Source organism: Dipteris shenzhenensis, chromosome 16, assembly GCF_047967505.1.
Source record: "Dipteris shenzhenensis isolate YYH24624 ecotype China chromosome 16, Dip_SZ_1.0, whole genome shotgun sequence".
Taxonomy (NCBI): Eukaryota; Viridiplantae; Streptophyta; class Polypodiopsida; order Gleicheniales; family Dipteridaceae; genus Dipteris; species Dipteris shenzhenensis.
This window is the reverse complement of record NC_141611.1, coordinates 1,903,437-1,923,182: the sequence shown is the minus strand read 5'-3', so window position 1 is coordinate 1,923,182 and position 19,746 is coordinate 1,903,437. Positions and strand designations below refer to the sequence as shown.

The window sequence follows — 19,746 nt, the reverse complement described above, 5'->3', positions numbered from 1 at the left end:
TTGTGTAATTTCTTTTCTTTAGGCACATCACTTCCATCGGCTCTCCTATTGCTCCTAACTAGGGGCCGTGTTGAGCTTAGGCTCAGCACCACCCCTCGTTGGCTCTCTTAGCCTTGGCCCTATTGCAACTGTTTGTTTGTGGTGGCTGGTTGACCTATTTCTCTTTCCCATCTGGGACTTTCTTCATCTTCACACTTAGACGTTTCTCTTGTTCCTCTTATGTGTCTTGGTCATTGTCACTCTTTGAGCATGCTGAGCTACTTCATCTCCAAATTTGGATGTGGCTAAGATGGTCTGCTGGGGTGTTCTATTTCAGGTTTTGAGATATCAAATCCCTCTACTTTGTTCATTGTTATTTTTTTCCTGCCTACTTCCCTTGCTTGTCCACACCTTTGGGAAGGGCAGGTTTCCTCTTCCCCTTTTTTTCAATTAGCCCTGGCTGTGACATTAGAGAGCTTCTACCACTTTGGTCAACACATTGGAAAGGGATAGGTAGGTTCTTTCTTTGTAGATGTTGGAGGGATGCTCCAACTTCTTCTACAATTGGTTGTAGGGTTTTTTGTTGTTCTTGATAGGCTGGGGATTTATTGTTTCTCCTCACCTATGCCCATTTTTTTGTTTCTTTGTGAAGTTTGTGGGGTGGAGATTACTCTCTGTTGTAATCACCTTTTGGCCATTTAGAATAGCATTTTTTTTAAAAAAAATGGTAAAACAACTAGTAAGCTCTTATAGAAAGCCACCAAAACAAATGTTGAACCCATTGGCTTTGTAAGATTGCAGAGTTATCAAAAGGAAGAAACTTGTGAAAAGAAAAGAGAAGTAATAAGGAACTAAACAATACATTACAAGAAAAAAAGTAGTGAGGAACCAAACAATAAACGCACAAGAAACTTATGGATTTAAAAAAAGGAGTGAGGAACGGAACAATATATTACAAGACAAGTGCCTTCCTTCTTGAGAAGGCGAGAACACAAAAAATGTTGTGCACCATTACAAAATAGTGTTCATTGCCCTCATTTTTAAAGTCCCGATTGTAAGAGTGAAATTTTCTTTTCAAAAAGAAACACATCCTCATACACATTATTTAAACCCTCATACATGACAGCATAAAGGAGACAACTCACAAACAACTTAGGGGATGATCCATCCCCCGTGCTTTATAAATTTGGTAGGTGAAGCATGCTACCACTTTACTCACACTTTGTGCAAGTCCAGACATGCATGCATGTATGTGTGTATACATCCATCCATCCATACATACATACATGCACTTGCATGCATGCATGCATCCATGTACACACACACACACACACACAGAGTTATTTTTTTATGAAACCACTGATTCAATTAATTAATGCAATTTACAAATTTAGCCACCAAGTGTGGCAGCTAGAAGTAGTGGGAAAATACTTCTAAAAGATGCAATGAAATGTCACCTATATGGTAAGCATCATATGGGAATATATGCAAAGGATGCTTTGAAGAATGCATAGGTATCCAAAGGATCACGAGAGGACATGTGATGGTTTCTATCATGCTAGATAGTCCCATAAGCTATAAATCTAACCCACAAAAAGAATTTCCTATAGTCAGCAAGGGATGGGTGATATCGCCCAAATATCCAGAAGTACTTGGAGAAAGTATGCGACGGGAAGCAAGTCTGAAGCCTAGCTGACAAGGTCACAAGGAGATCCTTTGTAGCCAAAAAAGTCCACAAATGATTTAGAATTGATACTCTAGGACAAGAGCAGTGTAGACAATGTGAAGGTGCAACATGACATCTAGCCAGTGTGGTCCCCTCTAGTAGAACCCACAACAGACACCGCCACATAAAGAACTTCTAAAGCCCATTCTTCCATATGATACACAAGCATCTTTTCCACCATTTGAGAGGTTTATTCAACTATCATAGGTGATTGGCATGATTTTGTATCCATGGCGTAGGGATCAAAAGACGATAAGCTCTTGCAGTAGTAGTCAATTTCATCATCAACAGTTCTAACAACCAGTCTCTAGTCTTTCAAGTTTCTAATCCTCTAGTCAATATCTTTCTCCTCAAGATGAGGAATCAAGAGGAAGCGCTGAAGTAAATCATGTAACTTGTACCATATAGGCCTAGAGTGCATCCCTAACCATAAAGTCTATTTGTTGTAGGAAAGGACATAAAAGTACCATCATCTTGAATGACATCCTGCACATATTCGACACCTTTGCATGCAAGAAAATATGCTTTTCGGGGTTTTATCATAGAAATTCTAGCATAGGTATTGCAGGATTACATGCCAATCAATAATTAATCGGCTATAAAAAGGATTGCCATGGACATTTCCTTGAAAAGAGCTTGTAATAAAATCCCAAGAATTGGTCTCCCACTCACCAAAAGCATGTTTACAAACCTTTGTGCACATTTCAGCAAGCATTTGCATCCATGGCTCCTTCTGAGCTACAAAAGTAAGTAGCAATTGGAGCTTTCTGAGCAATCAAATGATAGGTATGTTTAAAATATTGAGCCCTCCATGCATTTTTAGAGAATAAACTAGCTCACCTTTTAGGACACACAGAGCTCTCTTGTCCTTTTTGGTTTTCCAAAGGTATTCCATTGCTTGTGACATGAAAGCATCCAAGGTCTTCTATCCCATGCTATAAGCGACAGCAAATGGAACTATATGTGAACCATGAGGATTGCTTATACGATTCACAGGTGCACATGTAGCAGCCAAGTAGAGAGCTTCTAGTAATCTAGCTTATGTTGCATCACCCAAGACGTTTCCTCCTTTAAAGATATACACTAGCCAATCAAGTATCCTAAGTGCTGTATTATCTGTCCTGGTTACAAAATATGACCTGGCCATAGTATCTCTTTCCAATGTTTTGCACCCAAAGACAAGAGCTTAGACTTTTGAAAAATAGTGTGTAGCCCAGCATCTAGTCCATATAATTCCAAAGTATCCATGATAAAGTGTGTTTCTGACTAAGTGTTGCATGGAAAGAAGAAAGAGTCATCTGCATATGCCCTAGCTAGAAAATGTTTGTCATTTGGGAGTTGCACGCCATGCAATCTTCCAACAATAATGGGTGGGTCGCAATGGCATAAAATAAAGCATTGAGGAAGCATCCTTGCCTCACTAATCTTCCCAACATCCATGGGCATGAGAGATCACCACCAATCATGTAGCGAGAAGTACTATTTTGATATAACCAGAAGATAACATTGCACCAATCATGCAGTGAGATCATCACCAATCATGCAACGAGAAGTACTATTTTGATATAACCAGAAGATAACATTGCACATTCTTGAACCAAAACCCAATCTGTGCATTACTTGTGCAACATAATCCCACTCCATAATGTCAAATGCCTTAGTAATATCAACCTGCATAATTAGCACATCTTGATTTGTATACTTGGCATATTTAATGCCTATATATGCATTCTCAATGTTGTCATGTAGATATCTACCTTTGTGGCACAAAACCATGCTAAGACAAATGTGACTTGCATGAAGAACCCCTTTTAATCGATTGACCAACATTTTTGTTTTGAGATTCTAGATAATAGGCATCAAAGTGATAGGTCTCCAATCAAAAGTGGTTTCACACACTTTTTTTTTTGCGATCAGCTTCACTAGTTGCTTTTTCCATGAGGGTGGTAGGACTTGAATCTCCCAATAATGGTTACTACTCTACTATCACTCACTACCATACTAGTGCTCTGTGGCACCACAATTCTCATGGGGGCTTCCAGAGGGACCAGTTGCTCACTTGTCGGGATCATCATCTAGATTCTTCTTTATGCAGATGATGTGGCACTCTTGTCATCCACACCCGAGGGGATTTAGCGACACTTGGATACACTGCAGGCTTTTTGTGTATCCCATGATTTGGAGGTCAACATTGCCAAGACCAAGGTCATGATCTTTAACACCTCTCGAGCAATCATGCAATGGAAGCAGTTTACTTTCGGTGGGTCACCAGTTGAGATCATATCCTCATACACTTCCTTGGGGGTCATCTTCTTCGGCCAGATCTTCACGATGAGACCAGTGATGCAAGCCAGACTGAGTAGGGGATACGCCTCACTAGCTCGGCTAGAGAGACAGTGCTTCCACTCACACTTTCAGGACCCTCGGACCAAGGCTCTTCTCTTCGACTCCTTGGTCAAACCAACTGGTATGTATGGCGAGAGCCCTTCTTGGAGACCTGACATGTCAGAGATAGAGTGGACACGGGTGGAGCGCCTATAGATCCTCATGCTCTCATGGATGATCTGGGGGAAACCATCTGTACCACATCACATCATTCAGGCCGAGTTCCATGCTTCTTCAATCCAGCTAGATGCAGCCTTTCAGACCATCACATATCTACATCGGGTTAGATCATATAGGGACTGCACATCAGGGAGACAAAGGTTGCCATGGTTGGCTCTTGATTCCTCCATGAGGTTGGCAGCAGAGGGAGATGAGCGATGCTGGTATGCACAGACTCATAGATGGTTTGTGAGACTAGGGTTTCACATCGATAGGATACCTCCTTTTTAGTACAGTTTAGATGCCCCTCCGGTACTCGCACCCACCATCCCGATTGGGCCACACACCAACTAGGTCATTCGAGAGGATCTCCTGTAGCTACATACCTTTAGGACCTGGTTGGAGTCAAGGGAACTTCCAGTGAAGCTGAGTTTCTACAGAGATTACTGTCTTCGTATTTCGGAGGAGGGATTCATCACACCACCAGGGTACACTGAGCTTCATATGCCTCACTCACTATGGATCTCCATTGGACAGTTTCGTGTATCATCACACCACCTCCACATAGAGAGCGGCAGAGCAGAGGGGATCCCTAGGGAGCATCGCATATGCATATTATGCGACTATTAAGAGGTTGAGTTGGAGGAGCATTTTATTTTCAGGTGCCCAGTGTACTATGAGATGCGAGGTTGCTACCACTGTCTCTTTAGAGACGGCTCCGAGATCCTTTCTAGATTCCTCACCTACCCAAATCACAGATGCCTCATGGCCTTCATTCACGAGGGGGTCTGACACAGAGAGTACTTACTCAGGCGATGAGGCTTGGCCATACCATCTAACACCTCTCAGAGTAGGATCACAGAGTTCTTCCCATCGAGTGACATTGATCGTCCAGTCTTTCACCACAGATGTGATAGAGACCCCGACCCGACGATCGCAGCATGACACACGAGACATCGAGGGGACACATAGATCACCATGGAGGACCTCCCATCATTGTTTAGACCTAGGATACATTCCACAAGAGTCATGGTGGCTCTAGTCTTGCGTCGAGCCTCCTCCAGGAGACCGAGATGCACCGGACCCCTTGACGGATGCCAACGCCCTTTCACCAACTATGTACCAACCAGGGCGACATGACATATGGAGGTCATTGTCATATCCAAATGTATTTAATTATGTATGATCAGACTTAGGATTCAGCACAGGTGATGATGCTTGTTTTAGTAGCTCCACCCTTACTGTGATTTGTATTAGGTTTTCTTTTAGTCTCATAGACCCATCGGTCTTCTGAAGACGTTAATAAAATTTCTTTCTTTCTTTCTTTTCTTTCAGCACGTCTACTACAAGGTGAGGTTACACATCATTTTCACTCTTCCTTTCTCTCCTTATGTGTTCAAGTAGCTTTATCCTTATAACTAGTTTGGATCTACACCTTGAGTGCATCACATATCATTGTATCCCATATTGAGGCCAACCCTGAGTACTACCAATACCTCATGGTATTTGGAGAAACCTAAAACACAATATAAAGCCATGCATTGACTTTCTCTTAGCGCCTTTTGTAACATTGCATTGGCAGTAGTAATAGGCCATCGATTCTCATACAAACTAATGTAGTCCAATGAAGCAACCATTTAGAGATACTAGAGGATTATTGCACTTCTCATAGCAAAAGCCTCACAGAAGGCTACAATAGATGTCACACAAATCATAGACTCTTGTGCAAACTGCAAAGGAGACTGGTGTGAGAAGGTAGAATCAGTTTTGAGATGGACATCAATACCAACTAGCTACATAGTTGATTGAAAAAGGATAAAGGTTGAAGGCTGGGTGAAAGAGGATTGAGGTGGGAAACTATACCATAGTCTCAAAGCCAACCATGGGTCTACCATTGAATACTTCTCATACCAATGCTCCACCAAGATCTCCACAGGTCCTAGTGATGATTAGAGAACCAACTAAGTCTCCGTGTCCCATGGGGACCTACCTTTGGAAAGGGAAAGGGCCTGCGGAGGAGCCTCCTAGGAACCCATAAATTGACTTTTTTTTTTTTGGGCGCAAAAAGTAGTGCTAGATATATTACTTGAAAGCGAGAGTACAAGAAGGCCTAAAGGCCAGCGGGCTGTAATCACAAAACGAATTCAGCCCGAGGAGTCAAAATGCTAAATACAAGCCTCTTAGGGCATAATCATCAGAGAGTGGACAAACAACCATGGTGGAGGGGCATAATGCCAGTGAAGACTCTAAGTGGAGTGCTAGAAGAACAACTCCTGGTGGTCCCAGTCGCGAAGGAAATGTCGTCTCTTTTCCTTCCCTGCCTGGGACTCTCCCTGAATCTGATCCCACTGACCCTTGAGCGTGTGAATGATTGTGCTCCAGATGTTTGCTAGGGTCTAGGTAGAAGTAGTCTGAGCTCCTATAGTTTGCGTGCATCTGGAAGTCCAGATATGCCAGCCTGCAATGCTCCCTATGATCTCCCAAACTGGGTGCCGAGGCATCGCTCCTGCATCTGTCTCTGTCAGATGCCAAGGGAAGCTGTCCATGTATGCCCAGTTGGCCTGCGTGATGAAAAAGACGGGATCTTGTCTAGAGAACTCATAGGCCAAGTGATGTCCCGGCTTAGTGCTGCACCAACAAACGGCTCCCCAAGTGATCGGTCCTAGCTCAGGTGTAGCCCTCGCTAAGATCCCCATGATTCCCTTCCAAACCGTCTGCACATGCGAGCAGCTCCAAAGGCAATGCTTCAAGGACTCCTCCTGAAAACACAACTGGCAATGCCCCTCCTATCCCATCTATCTCAGCCAGCTGCCAACTAGAAGCCCCTTGTGTGCCACCATCCAAAGGAAGTAGGAGATCTTCCTCGGACGCCAGCTAGCCCAAAGAGTCTTCCAGAAAGTGCGAAGAAAGACCAAGGATATCCCCTAGGCATACCACCTATGTGCCTGTGTGGGTAGCCCTCGCTGGAGAGCCCCAAGAGCATGCCGACCCATGCGTGCACTATAAGAAAAGAAGGGGGTAGGGTTCTCTGAGGTCTCCGATGGTGGCCAACGCCACTCTCCTAGGTCCCACTCCACCTTTGACAAGGAACGGCCCTCCCATATCCAGAGTCTCCAATCCTAGTCCTGCATAATCAAGGGGTCTATATGCCACGTCTTCCCTTGCAGCCCTACAATGCGAAGGCGCTGCCAGGGAAGCTGGGGGTCGATCACGGCCTCTCTGCTCTGTAGGTGACTATCATCAGTGATGGAGAAGAAGTGTACCGAGGAGTCCGAGAAGAGGTCTGCAACCACCAAAGGAATGCCTTGTGGAGTGAACTGTCCTAGCCACCTCTCATCTCCCGGGAAGAGTTGTCCGGTGACTATGGGAATCCTCCAACCTGCAGGAATGGCAGCATCAATCTCCGCTCGTCGAGCCTAGATCCCACATGCCGTACCTACTGATGCTGCCAGCTCGCCTGGGCTCAGCTGACTGTAGACGTCCCTCCAAACCCGGAGCGAGCGCACGGGCCCACGCACCCAGAGCGCCCAAGGGATATGGGATCTCTCTCCAAGCTGACAACCTGTAACATCTATCACCTGGCTGCTCCAGATCAGGGGCTGTCTATCTATCTCCTCTCGGCAGCTAGGGGGAACCTGGGAAAGGCTATGTCGCAACTTCCTCCAGACCGAGATGAGGCTACAGAGGAAGGGGGAATGGGGCTGAGTCAAAGGAGCTGAAGTGAAGATCCATCGGATAGAAGGCTGCCAAACACCCCCTCTCTGGGGAGTACATGCACTGAGACCATGATGTAGCAAGAGCTTCCATGTCTGCCCTCCTGGGGTCAGCAGACCGCGGATGACTAGCTTGCCAAGAAGTGCCTGACTCTGCAGTTCTGGATCTATGATGCCGAGGCCGCCCTTTGCCTGGGGGAGAATGACCGTCTGCCAGGCGACCCTAGCTCTGGTGGTGCCGGAACTGTCTGAACCAGACCATAGGAAGTTCTGCACCAGTCTCCTCAGTTGGGCTACACAAGACCTCGAGAAACACCAGCAAGAGGCCACATACCAAGCAGTGGCAAGAAGGACCTGGTTGACCACAAGGGCCCTGCCTGCTAAGGAAAGCCGAGCCGTGCTCCAGAAAGCAAGCTTCCGTCGTATGGAGGCTAGGACCGGCAAGAACTGCTGAGCCGGTGTGATGTCCAGGCCTACCTGGAACCCCATATAACGTGTCGTCTGTCCTCTAAGGATCCAGCGAAACCCCAGGAAAATACCCCACTATGAGCTGGCTCCCGGATCCATAAGAAAACCAACTGACTTATGCCAGTTGATTTTCGCTCCAGCCGCAAGGCAAAAAATCTCTAGGGATAGTCTCACACGCTCCAGTGACTCGACATCATCCTGCACATATAGGGTTGTGTCGTCTGCATACTCGAAGTCCAGAAGCTCTGCATCATCTCGAATAGGGAGACGCATCCCGCGAAGACCAGTGGTATGGGCTCAAAGGAAGTGGGTCATGGCCTCCACAAAAAATAGGAAGAGGTAGGGCGCTAATGGACAGCCCTGACGCACTGAGCGCTCGAGTGTGAATCTCTCCCCCATCCTGCCGCTAATGATAACCCGCGACTAGAGGCCGATATGTAAAGGCTAGCAATACCTCTGATCCACTCATTCGAGAAACCAAATCGAGAGAGTGTACCTTCCAAGAAGGACTAGTCTACCCTGTCGTATGCCTTCTCAAAGTCGAGAAGGAGTATGGCAAGGTGTTGGCCACTGTGCTGGGCCCATTCCGTCGCCTCTGAGAAAGTGAAGATGTTGTCCAAAATGCTGCGATCTTGGACAAAACCAGTTTGGGTGTCATGAATCAAGTCATGTAGCAGGGGGCAGATGTGGTTGCTGATCATCTTGGCGAGGATTTTGTAGGCAGTTGGGAGGAGGGTGATTGGGCACCACTGTCTGATCTCCTGGCGGTCCCCCCCTTTGGGGATGAGGCAAAGCAAGCCTGTTGCAAGGCTCTCTGGCATCTGCCCATTGGAGAAGATGTGCTGGAAGGCTGCGAGCAAGGGCCAGTGGATCTGCTCCCAAAAGGTGGTGAAGAAAGCTCTAGAGAGGCCGTCCTCACCTGGGCATTTCTGCCCATCAATAGCGCTCACCGCATCCTGCATCTCCGCAACAGTGAAAGGGGCGAGAAGGGCGTCGCTCATGCTGGGCTGCACGAGCGCGGTGTAGATCTCCACACCTCCTCCCTGTAAATGCGGCCACGAGGGTCTGGGGGCTCTTGCTGGAATAATGATCTGTAGAAGTCTGTCGCCAAGTCCCGGACCTTGTTTGGATCTGTCCTGACACTACCATCCTGCGCCCTAAGAGAACGGAGTTGTTTCCCTGCTGACCTCTGTCCATGAGTCCTGAAGAACTCTCTGCACAGCCTGTCGCCTTTCCTAGCCCAGAAGGACTTGGAAGCATGAAATGAAAACTCTGAGCGACGTTGGGTGATCTCCTCTAGCATGGCTCGGGCCCGAACCTCCTACTGTCTGAGCTCCTCAGAGCCTGGAGAAAATTGCTGCATCCGCTGAATCGAAGCGAGATCACGTCTGAGACCCCTCTCCCGCACCCAACACCGCTGTCTGACCTGAATCACCTCCTGCTGGCAAATGAGGCTAGACTCAGCAAGCACCTGAGCTACCTGTGCTGCCATATCCCTGGTGGGGTCCCAATCCTGCTCCCATAGGTCCACTATCCTGTTGTGAACCGCTGCTCTGGAGTAGATGGAGTCTGGGATCCGGCATGAACGTGGAGGTGAGGACTGAGAGGCTGAGTCCAGGACTAGGATGACTGGGGCATGGTCTGAAAGTGTTGTCCCTGGAACCACTCCTGACTCTCCTCCTCTACCAAGCGCCCAATCACTGACATAGAAACGGTCCAGCCGCTCCAGAAGTCTGCCTCCCTCCCTCTTGTAACCCCAAGAGAAGTCCAGACTCCCAGGCCATCTACGAAAGGAAGGCTCCCTCCAACTGTCCCGACCTCCCACTGCGAAGAGGAAGGAGTCCCAATTTGCCTGCTCTACCTGAGCTATACCGAGGAACTCTGGGCCTCGTCCCTACTAATCCTCTAAGGTCTCAAGGTTGTTGAAGTCCCCTCCTACAATCCAAGAGTCCATCTCTGGCAACAAGTCTGTCAAGGATCTCCAAAAAACGGATCTACGTCGAAGATCAGTCGGAGCGTAGATATTGAGGATGCCGATATGGAATCCCTCAATATGCAAGCCCACCCAAAGCACACGTCCTGGGATCATAGTGCCAAAACCACACACATGCTGAACTAGAGAAGCGTCGATGGAGATACAGACACCCCCGCTCCTCCCCTACTCGCCAATCAAAGGTTCCCAGTAGGTGTGGGAGCATCCTGTGAGGAATTTCCCACAAATACTAGTCTGTGAAGCCGAAAGCTTGTGTTCCTGTAGTAGGAGCACATCTACCTTTCCCACCAAGGCTGGCTAGAGCTCCTGTCGGAGCACCATCTTCCTAGGGCCACGGGTGCCTGATGAGCGAAAACCGTTAACATTCCAAGAGATAATGCGTAAACTCATGAGGAGGGAAGGTGGGCCACAAACAGCTGTCTGCTTGCGGTCGAAGTCGAAGTGGTCGGAGGATGTCCTGTGTGGAGACAAAGGCGCTTCTGTGAAGGTTTTGAAGGAAAGGCCGGATCATCGGACCCATCCTCTAAAGCCTTTAGCAGAGGGGAAAGGCCCTTTGTCCCGTGGTGGTATGCTCTCTCTAACCAGCTCGACGCCTCTAGTAAGGAAATGCTGTAGAAGCCCGCTACCTCTGATGTCCTCCATGGGCGAAGCCCTTCCGTGTAGGCCCACTCCAGCGGTGGTCTAATAATGACCAAGAGTCGGAAACGTTTGGTGCTGTGGCGCCAATGCAAACGAACATCACCCTCCTGCCACTGCTACTGAAGAAGCTCTACTGTTGAAGAAGCTCCGCTGCTCTGCTACCAATCCAATCCTGCACTTGCTCCTGGGACTGGTCTCGTATCGTCTCCCAAACATTTTCATTCGTCCATTGCTCATTCCCTTCATTGGAGATAGTGAAGGAATAGCTAGGACCATCGTGTGGGGCAAGGATGGACACCTTACCCTCCGCCCCCTTACGGAGGAAGAAGATGCTAATGTCTAGGCATGTGGGGAAGGAGCCAATACCCGCTGCATCCAAGTAATCCCAAGGACCTGCTTGATAAAACTCCAATGGAAGAGCTCTAGGAGCAGCCCTTGGGCATGGGGACGAAGATGAGGAGTCTGAACCAGAGGGAGGGGTGTTGGCCACCTGCAGGGAAGGGCCTCTCCACTCCGCCAGGCCCGAAGGGATAGGCCAGGGTGAGGTCTGTGCTAGCTTCGGGGCTGCAGGTGGCACAAGTGGAGGGGGGCATTCCCTCTGGATCATGCTCGAGGAAGAGAATGGAGTGGAAACCACCGGTGCGGAGGGGGATCTTGGAGGGGGAGGGGGTCGGAGAATCGAGGAGATAAATTGACTATGAAACATCATCAAGACTCTATAGCTCTTGATAGCTCTCATCATAAGTGGACTCTACTAGGACAATATCAAAGAATAGATGGACTCTACTAGGACAATGTCAAAGAATGCAGCGTGCCCTCACATTGCACAAGGTCTGCCTCCCCCACGTGCAAGCATATGCCTAATAGTGCCTCCACAAAATATTTTCATAAATAGATGCAATAATTGATCAATGTTTGCATGTCTAACATCCACTTTGAGTGGAAGAATGTATACTTTTTTTTTAGATGTTCGATTTAGATTTGAAATATCACATGATCATTATCATTATTCTTAGTTAATGTAAACATTTTATAGGAAGCAATCAGATGACAAATAGAACTTTTTCATTAATATAATTTAATGTAAACATTTTGTAGGAAGCAATCTGATGACAAAATAAATTTGTCATTACCCAAGGAATTTTGAGGAGACTAGAGTCATACTGTGCTACTCTTGGAGATGTGAGAGATGCTAAAGCATAGGCATGACAATGCCTTGTACATTTAGCGACATTTGAATTCCGTTTGTTGCATTCAATAAATTTTTAAAGAAAAGCATGAGAGAGAGAGAGAGAGAGAGAGAGAGAGAGAGAGAGAGAGAGAGAGAGAGAGAGAGAGAGAGAGAGAGAGAGAGAGAGAGGATATGATATGATTTTGCTAAAGTCCACCCACTTGAGAACCTTCGGGATCTATGGGGCTAGACAAACAGTGGCTCTTACACGAAAATTATATCGAAAAATTAATTCATTAAATATTTTTGTTTTTAGAAAGTATGTGCCTAGCCAATTGGTTGGTACAAATCAAAGAGCAAAGTGAAGGTAGTAAGTACGTGCCACCAAGTATAGCAAAAGAGCCAGGTAGCCTACAAAATAGGGTAGCCAAACACCCTATAAAGAGTATGTGCCTAACCAGTTAGTTGGTACAAATCAAAGAGCAACGTGAAGGTAGTAAGTACGTGCCACCAAGTATAGCAAAAGAGCCAAGTAGCCTATGAAATAGGGTAGCCAAACAACCCTAAATATAACCTAGAGAGATCTAAGCTAGCAAAACCCTTGAATTTAGAGTAGGAATGACTAAGGAAAATTACAAACTACAAAATTGTGAATAGAAATTACAAAAATTACAAAACTATAAACAGAAAGTAGCTTTTGGATTAGGGAGAGTGAGTCATGGGATAGACTCATAGCAGGTTTCAAGTGGTGGGCTACACATGGACAAGAAAGATAAGACCCCTTGTTGAATGTAAGCTTGAGCCGATAATCAATTGTGCAAAATCCAATTTTATTAATGAATGTGTGTTTGTACAAATGGGATAGCTTGGGCTTTTTAAGGCTAGCTACTACTGATGTAGTACTCCTCATATGTTTTGTTTCTAAATACATGGCCTTTAAATCCCATAATTCTTTTTGGAACGTATTGAATGTGCCCTTCCTCTTCCATGGGAGGCAATTCGTCAAGGACTCTTCCATGATCCCAAGAAAAGTGAGACATGAAAGAATTTTGGATTCTAGAAGACAAAGGAAGTTCCCAGGCTACATCCCCAATTTTCCTCAACACTCGATAAGGACCATAGTACCTGTGGGCTATTAGTATTCCCTTTCAATGAAGCATACCAAGGTTTGAAGCCTGAGGAATACATGATCTCCCTTCTCAAAATACAATTCCCTATGCTTTTGATCTGCATATGCCTTCATGCGGGCTTGAAATTTGACCACACTGTTGTAACAAAGCATTTGTGTGGACCAAGTTATTACTAACCTATTGATTGGTCAATGCTTTATTGACAATTGTGGAGGGAACATGTACTTGAGATCCATACATAGACTCATTCTAATGGATATATACTTCATACTATTATAATAGACTTTAGCTAAGTGCAACCATAAATCGCCAATTTGAGTGTCAAATCAAAAGTGTCTAAGGTACTCCATCCATATATTCACTCTTTTAGTCTGGCCATCTATTTGAGGGTGATTGGCCGTGCTAGGGATGAGAAGTGTACCCATGGATCCAAACAATTCTAGCCGAAGGCCCATAAATTTAGCAACACGATAGCTAACAATTTCTTGTGGTAGTCCATGCAATTTGAATAAAGTGATGCAATCATTAAAGCTGAAAATTGGGTTTTGGTTTGAGAATAAAGTGAGCAATCTTTGTAAGCCTATTACAACAATCATACATATGAAGGAAAAAAGTAAAATGTGTTAGAGACAAGCACGTGAGGCCTTTGCAATCAAGACACCACCAAGTGCTCAAATCTAAGCTAACTATCGACGATGGTGGTTATTGGGGGACAAGGTCACTAGAGTGCACACGTATAGGTAGTGGTGATGGTGTATCTAATGACTCACCGGAATCCATCTCTCATGTGAGAAAGAAAAACAAATGTTTGAATTGATGTCACAATATAGGCTCAAAGTCAAAATTCAAAAGATAATAAGATAGATGAGGCACGTCATGAGACTCTTTAAAATGTCACCTTCCCTGAATTACAATTGTTTGCATCCTACCAAGGAAGGTGCAAGATGGACTTATTTTTTTGGAAATTATGTCAAGAGTGGGATGTGCTTAAAAGAAGGGCGCCCAAATCAACCGTTGGCAAACGTAGCGGACCACCGACGCCCTGGTAAAGATGGCGGCGCCGCCTCCAAAAACGGCGGGGCCCAGGCCTATGCTGTGAAGCCCTGCAGCACAAGTAGGCCCGCCTCGCTACATTTAGAGGCGCTGCTACTTCACTGTTGCGAACTGCCACCTTAGCCTGTCCCCTCCCTCTATTCCCCTCGCTCACAACCGCTGCGCTGCACACATGTAAACAGCTCCTCCACCGCCCTCACCCCCTCGTTTTGCACTCATGACCTCTTGAGAGCTGCATTTCCCCCCTTCAATCCGTACTCACAATGCCCGACAACAAGTCCGACGGGGATCCTTCCGCCATCGATGAGCCTCCTGATAAGAATTCCGACCTTAGTGATTCCGAATTTGTCGAGATGGACCACACTGGTCGCTATGGTCGGGTACGTCCCTCTTCAACGTGTTTCCGCTCTCCCCTTGTCGTTATTGTTGGCCCTTCATTCATCAATTGAAAGGTTAAACGTTTATCAGAAATTGTGGATTTTCCATCGGTACACTTTGCAACTTGCCATGCATGTTGACGCTTCTGGATGGCTTTGCGCTTTCTTAATCTTCTGATTTTTGCGAATAACTTCGTCTTGCTTTTTTGCCATGTTTCCAAAGCTGAGGTTGGGCATAGGTCTGTGTACATTAATGAACGCGGCGCAAAATTAGAAAAAGTTTCGTGTGTGTGTTGGACAAGTTGCCTACTGTCCTCTATTCTCTAAACACTTTGCCACGTACACGATTAATACGCAGCTCAGCTTTTTTAGTTTTCGTTTATGGGGCCCGCTGTGCTCTCGAGTCGGTCTTTTTACTTTGGCACTGTGTTGATTGATCTGTACTGCTGACCTTGCAGTACAAGGAGGTGCTGGGTAAGGGGGCCTTCAAGACAGTGTATCCACATCACTGTGTGACTTTATTTTTTTAAGGAAGTTCTGTCTGTCAGCAATGTAAGCTTTCTTCTAGTGTGGATTGCTTTTTCCCCTTAACTTATCTGACAGTTACAGGGCGTTTGATGAAGTGGATGGAATAGAGGTGGCTTGGAATCAAGTGAAAATTCAAGACCTTTTACAGAGTCCCGAGGAATTAGAGCGTTTATATTCTGAGGTGCATCTGCTCAAGTCGCTAAAGCATAAGAACATCATCAAATTCTACAATTCTTGGGTAGATACAAAGAATAAAAATGTCAACTTCATTACAGAGATCTTCACCTCTGGGACTTTAAGACAGTACGTGTTTGCCCTGTTGCTTGTTCTTTTCGAAGGGAACATGGATGGTTCTGTTGTTCTGCAAGCAGCACAGTTTCCTGACTTCAAAAGCTCATCATGTTATGCTCTAGGTATCGAAAGAAGCACAAGCATGTGGATATCAAGGCTGTTAAAAACTGGGCGAGGCAAATTTTGCGAGGTTTACTCTATTTACACAGTCATGACCCACCAATTATCCATCGTGATTTGAAGTGTGACAATATATTCGTTAATGGAAACAGTGGTGAGGTAAAGATTGGGGATCTTGGTTTAGCAACCATTCTACGTCAAGCGCATGCTGCTCACAGTGTGATTGGTAAGACATGTACATGTAACATGATTTAACAACATTTGGTATAAGGGCTTTCTGCCATGAGTATATAGCTCACGGATTTCATTTATGCGAGCAGGGACGCCTGAATTCATGGCCCCAGAATTGTATGAAGAGGAGTATAATGAACTAGTCGACATTTACTCCTTTGGCATGTGTCTGCTAGAGTTGGTAACATTCGAGTATCCCTACAGTGAATGCACGAATGCAGCACAGATCTACAAGAAAGTCACTTCCGTAAGAAGCTTTTTTCTGTTGCCTTCTCTACTTTTCCCTTACTGTTCTGTTCTATGTGTTAATGCTGTGGAGGAGAAGAAAATGAAAATGTCAGCAATGAGTCATCTTTTTTGTTCAGTATATAATACATAGGTGAGTCTTTTACAGGGGAAAAAGCCTGCTGCATTGGAAAGGGTAAAGGATCTGGATGTACGTCAATTTATTGAGAAATGTTTAGCAGTTGCATCTAAAAGGTTGCCAGCAAGAGAGTTGTTGACAGATCCCTTTCTCCAAAGTGATGGGAATAGAGAACATCTGGAATGTTTGGTACCAATTCAACGCTCAGAGTTAATAGGAGGTGACATGGATGAACTGATTGTAAAAGGAGAACCTGAATCAAGGTACCGCCATAAAGCCTCAAAGTCTGGGCCAGCAGATTTAGTTTCCAATATTTCAGGTGCAAAATGTGGTTACGAGTCTGGACACTCCATGAGCGCAACTTCTGTACTCCCTAATGGGGACAACAAAGGAGACCGCAACATTGAGCACATTCCTAGTCTGCCTTCTCGCTCTCCAAAGGAAGATCAACCAAGGAGAAGCAGGGATTTTAGAGTGAAGGGTAAGAAGAGGGATGAATGCACAGTTTTCTTGAGGCTGCGCATTGCAGACACGTTAGGTATGGCTCTTTGCCCTACTTGATGTGTACTCTTTATCCCTTGCACTCTCCTTGTCCACCTTGCACTCTTTTTGTTCAGCTGGTCTAGTCAAGTAGGGAACAGTTTGGATTACGAGTCTCCCATTTTCGAATATCGAAACTTTTTCAAGGCCATCATGTATTGACTGACAAGGGCTGTGCAGGTCATATTCGTAATATTCATTTTCTATTTGATATAGAAGGTGACACAGCCATGAGTGTTGCAAGTGAAATGGTGGAAGAGCTTGATCTCTCTGACCAGGATGTGACCACCATTGCTGAGATGATTGATGCAGAAATTGTGGCTCTTGTCCCTGAGTGGAAGCCTGGAGCCTCCTTTGATGAGACTGGGCCTGATACAGAGGATTGTGGGGACCAAGTTGACCCTGCTCCAGATAGTAGCTATGAGAAAGCCAAGAGTGAGACGACCGGTAATGATGGTACTGATGGGGATGAACCTTGTCTTGACAGAGTGTCATCTAGCCGAAAGATTCTCTCCCCATCGTTCAGGCCAAGTGCATACGATGGTTCACCATCCCGAGGGGAGGGTATGATGTATGGTCGCTTTGAAGAAGTAACATACAATCAGGGTGGTTCAGACTATTCTCCTTCTAGTTCAGGGGCTGCTCCTCCAGTGTCCAGTAATTCATCTGAACACAATGCTGATGAGGAATCTGCATATCATCTAGCAGACCCTAGCTCTCCGGTGTCTGATGATATTGGGAAAGGTACTTGGTCCACTGTCATGGGCAGTCCATGTATACATCCATCAAGCAATGTTGGCGATATAGAGCCAGTTGAGCTAGGCTGTTTGTCATTCAATGACCTTGTGGAGTCCCAGAGAATCGCTGGTTGCAGTAAGTATACACATCAGACATGGGAAGGAATAACGAACATGGCTGGAAGCCCAGAGGAACATGTTGGATTTACAGAAGATGGAAGGGATGGCTCACCGAAGGATTTCCCTTCACAATCACCATGGCCAATATGCGGATTGGCTGTGGACACTCCACCTGATATTACTGATGGAGAGGAGGTTTTGGGACGAGAGTTGAATCGTTTGAAACTCAAGCAGGAGCAAGAGTTCAGGGAGCTTCAACAGAAGCATGAACAAGCAATATTGGAAGTGAAAAGTCGATGTGAAAGGAGTGGCTCAACCGCATCATCAAATTTGGCTTCTCCTGATATCCTGCAGTGTAATTCGTCTTCAGATTTGTTGATAAGCAAACACTTACCACTTTGTAGTGGTAATCAGGCTCCGTCGCTCTGCTCAGTATCTTCTCTGGAAAGGGAGGTTGGTCATTTTTCTGCAGTTAAATGTGGGTACACTACTAGAGAGACTGTCGAATCGGACAGACTTTCTCTGAAAGAACTTGCAACTATGACTGCTAGGGTAGCAGGTGGGGAGGCAGTCAAATCAGCAAGCTCAGAGCAATCGTGTTCAGGTGTATCAGACGGACAAGGTGTTCTGATTCCTAATGCAGGGGCTTCAGAACAAACCTATTTTGCAGTTGACTTGGGAGCCAATGCCAATCTATGTACTACTGTGAAATGTGAAGAGCTGTTGTGTGGGTCAGAGCAAACATGTTTGCAGGGGCTGGGGACTAGATATGGTGCAGAGAATCCTGCTCCTGTTGATAGCTCTTTTTCAGGAATGCAGCGGGAGTTGTTTAACCCTGCAACTTTTAAAAGTGAGTCTTTGAACTTGAAAGCATCAGATCTTGTGTTTCCAGCAAGACGTGAGTCATACATTGAATTTTACAAGACTGCTGGCATTGAAAGAGAGAAGATACCTTCCCATAAACCTGAAATTCAGGCAAGTGATGGAGGTGCTCAAGAGCCTCTTGGCAAATCATCGAGCTCTAAACTTGATGGTCGGGCTTTGGAATTGAAGAAGGAACAGCTTCAGAGGTCAATAGCTGAGCTTGAAGCAAAGACGCTGGAGGGCCTCCATTGTTCTAAGAATGGATTTTTAGCTACTCATGCTCCAAAGAAAACCTTGGTTGGCTCCTCTGTGCAATCTGCATCTGGTGGATCTTCTGCTTCTCAAACACGGCCCCATCCAGTCTCTGACTCAAACAAAGTTTGATTCTCATTTGAGTTTTTTACATTAACTTGAAGATGGGGAGACTCTGATAAAAGCTACCTTCAAGTCATGAGATTGGGCTTTGCAACTGAGTTTACTGCAGGTTGTCTCAAGTTGACTCTGATATTGCAGTCGTCTTGGTTAGTCCCACTGCTTAAAAATCCAAAGCAGCTTTGAATTCTATTGAGCAAAGTAGTTTGTGCTAATAGATCTATTAAGGATCATGTTCCACAAATCAGGTTCCTTTGCATGTTTCATCATGTCCTTTGTTACACGAGAATGCATCGTCATCACATATGAAATCAGCTAAGCTAATGCTTGCCTTCAAATTACTGTGCATTTCCACATCCTTGGTATAGCCATTGGAAACACACTTGAAGACCTTCAAAATACTTTGTTGTTTCAGGGTTGTACAGAACCCTGCATTTATGCATGCCCGGAACTCTCTTTGAATCCTACCCTATAGTGAATTCACTTGTTGGAGTAATTGATTTATCAAAGCCATTTAATCTGTACTTTAGAACAACAAAAATTCTAAATTTGCTCGATTGGATATTTTCTAGTCTTACAAAGGTACTATCTCCCTTGGTATATGAAGTGTGCCAGACAATCTATGGATGAATTAGAGAGGCAAACAAAATCCAATGCTTACGCGGCCTTTCAATAAGTGGAAACCCATGAAGTGAAAGGGCCTTTTGCACTTGTTGCTCGACTTGATGCCCTTTATGGAGTTCAATTGGCCAAACTAGTGAAAGTAGCTTGGTACTGCAAGTCTGA

The 19,746-nt window shown here is 45.5% G+C and overlaps 1 protein-coding gene across 2 annotated transcripts; it reads left to right on the top strand.

The window, feature by feature from the left end:
• The first annotated feature begins 14,545 nt into the window (after positions 1–14,545).
• LOC147892389 (uncharacterized) lies at positions 14,546–19,362 on the top strand. 2 transcript variants are annotated; one of them, XM_087386966.1, is made up of 7 exons: positions 14,546–14,796; positions 15,252–15,289; positions 15,397–15,624; positions 15,735–15,958; positions 16,053–16,210; positions 16,358–16,865; positions 17,048–19,362. In XM_087386966.1, the coding sequence occupies exons 1-7, from the start codon at positions 14,680–14,682 to the stop codon at positions 18,970–18,972; spliced, it is 3,198 nt and encodes a 1,065-aa protein (XP_087243092.1). In that variant the 5' UTR covers positions 14,546–14,679; the 3' UTR covers positions 18,973–19,362. The 2 variants fall into 2 exon arrangements, with proteins under 2 accessions (XP_087243092.1, XP_087243093.1); XM_087386967.1 differs by lacking the exon at positions 15,252–15,289 and having other exon boundaries at positions 14,724–14,796; positions 15,403–15,624.
• The last annotated feature ends 384 nt before the right edge of the window (positions 19,363–19,746 follow it).

Excerpts from the sequence above, each read along its gene's own strand:
- LOC147892389 (XM_087386966.1), top strand. The coding sequence starts at position 14,680 with ATGCCCGACAACAAGTCCGACGGGGATCCTTCCGCCATCGATGAGCCT. Across the intron at positions 15,625-15,734 it reads ACCTCTGGGACTTTAAGACA|GTATCGAAAGAAGCACAAGC; the intron begins GTACGTGTTTGC and ends GTTATGCTCTAG. Across the intron at positions 16,211-16,357 it reads TCTACAAGAAAGTCACTTCC|GGGAAAAAGCCTGCTGCATT; the intron begins GTAAGAAGCTTT and ends AGTCTTTTACAG.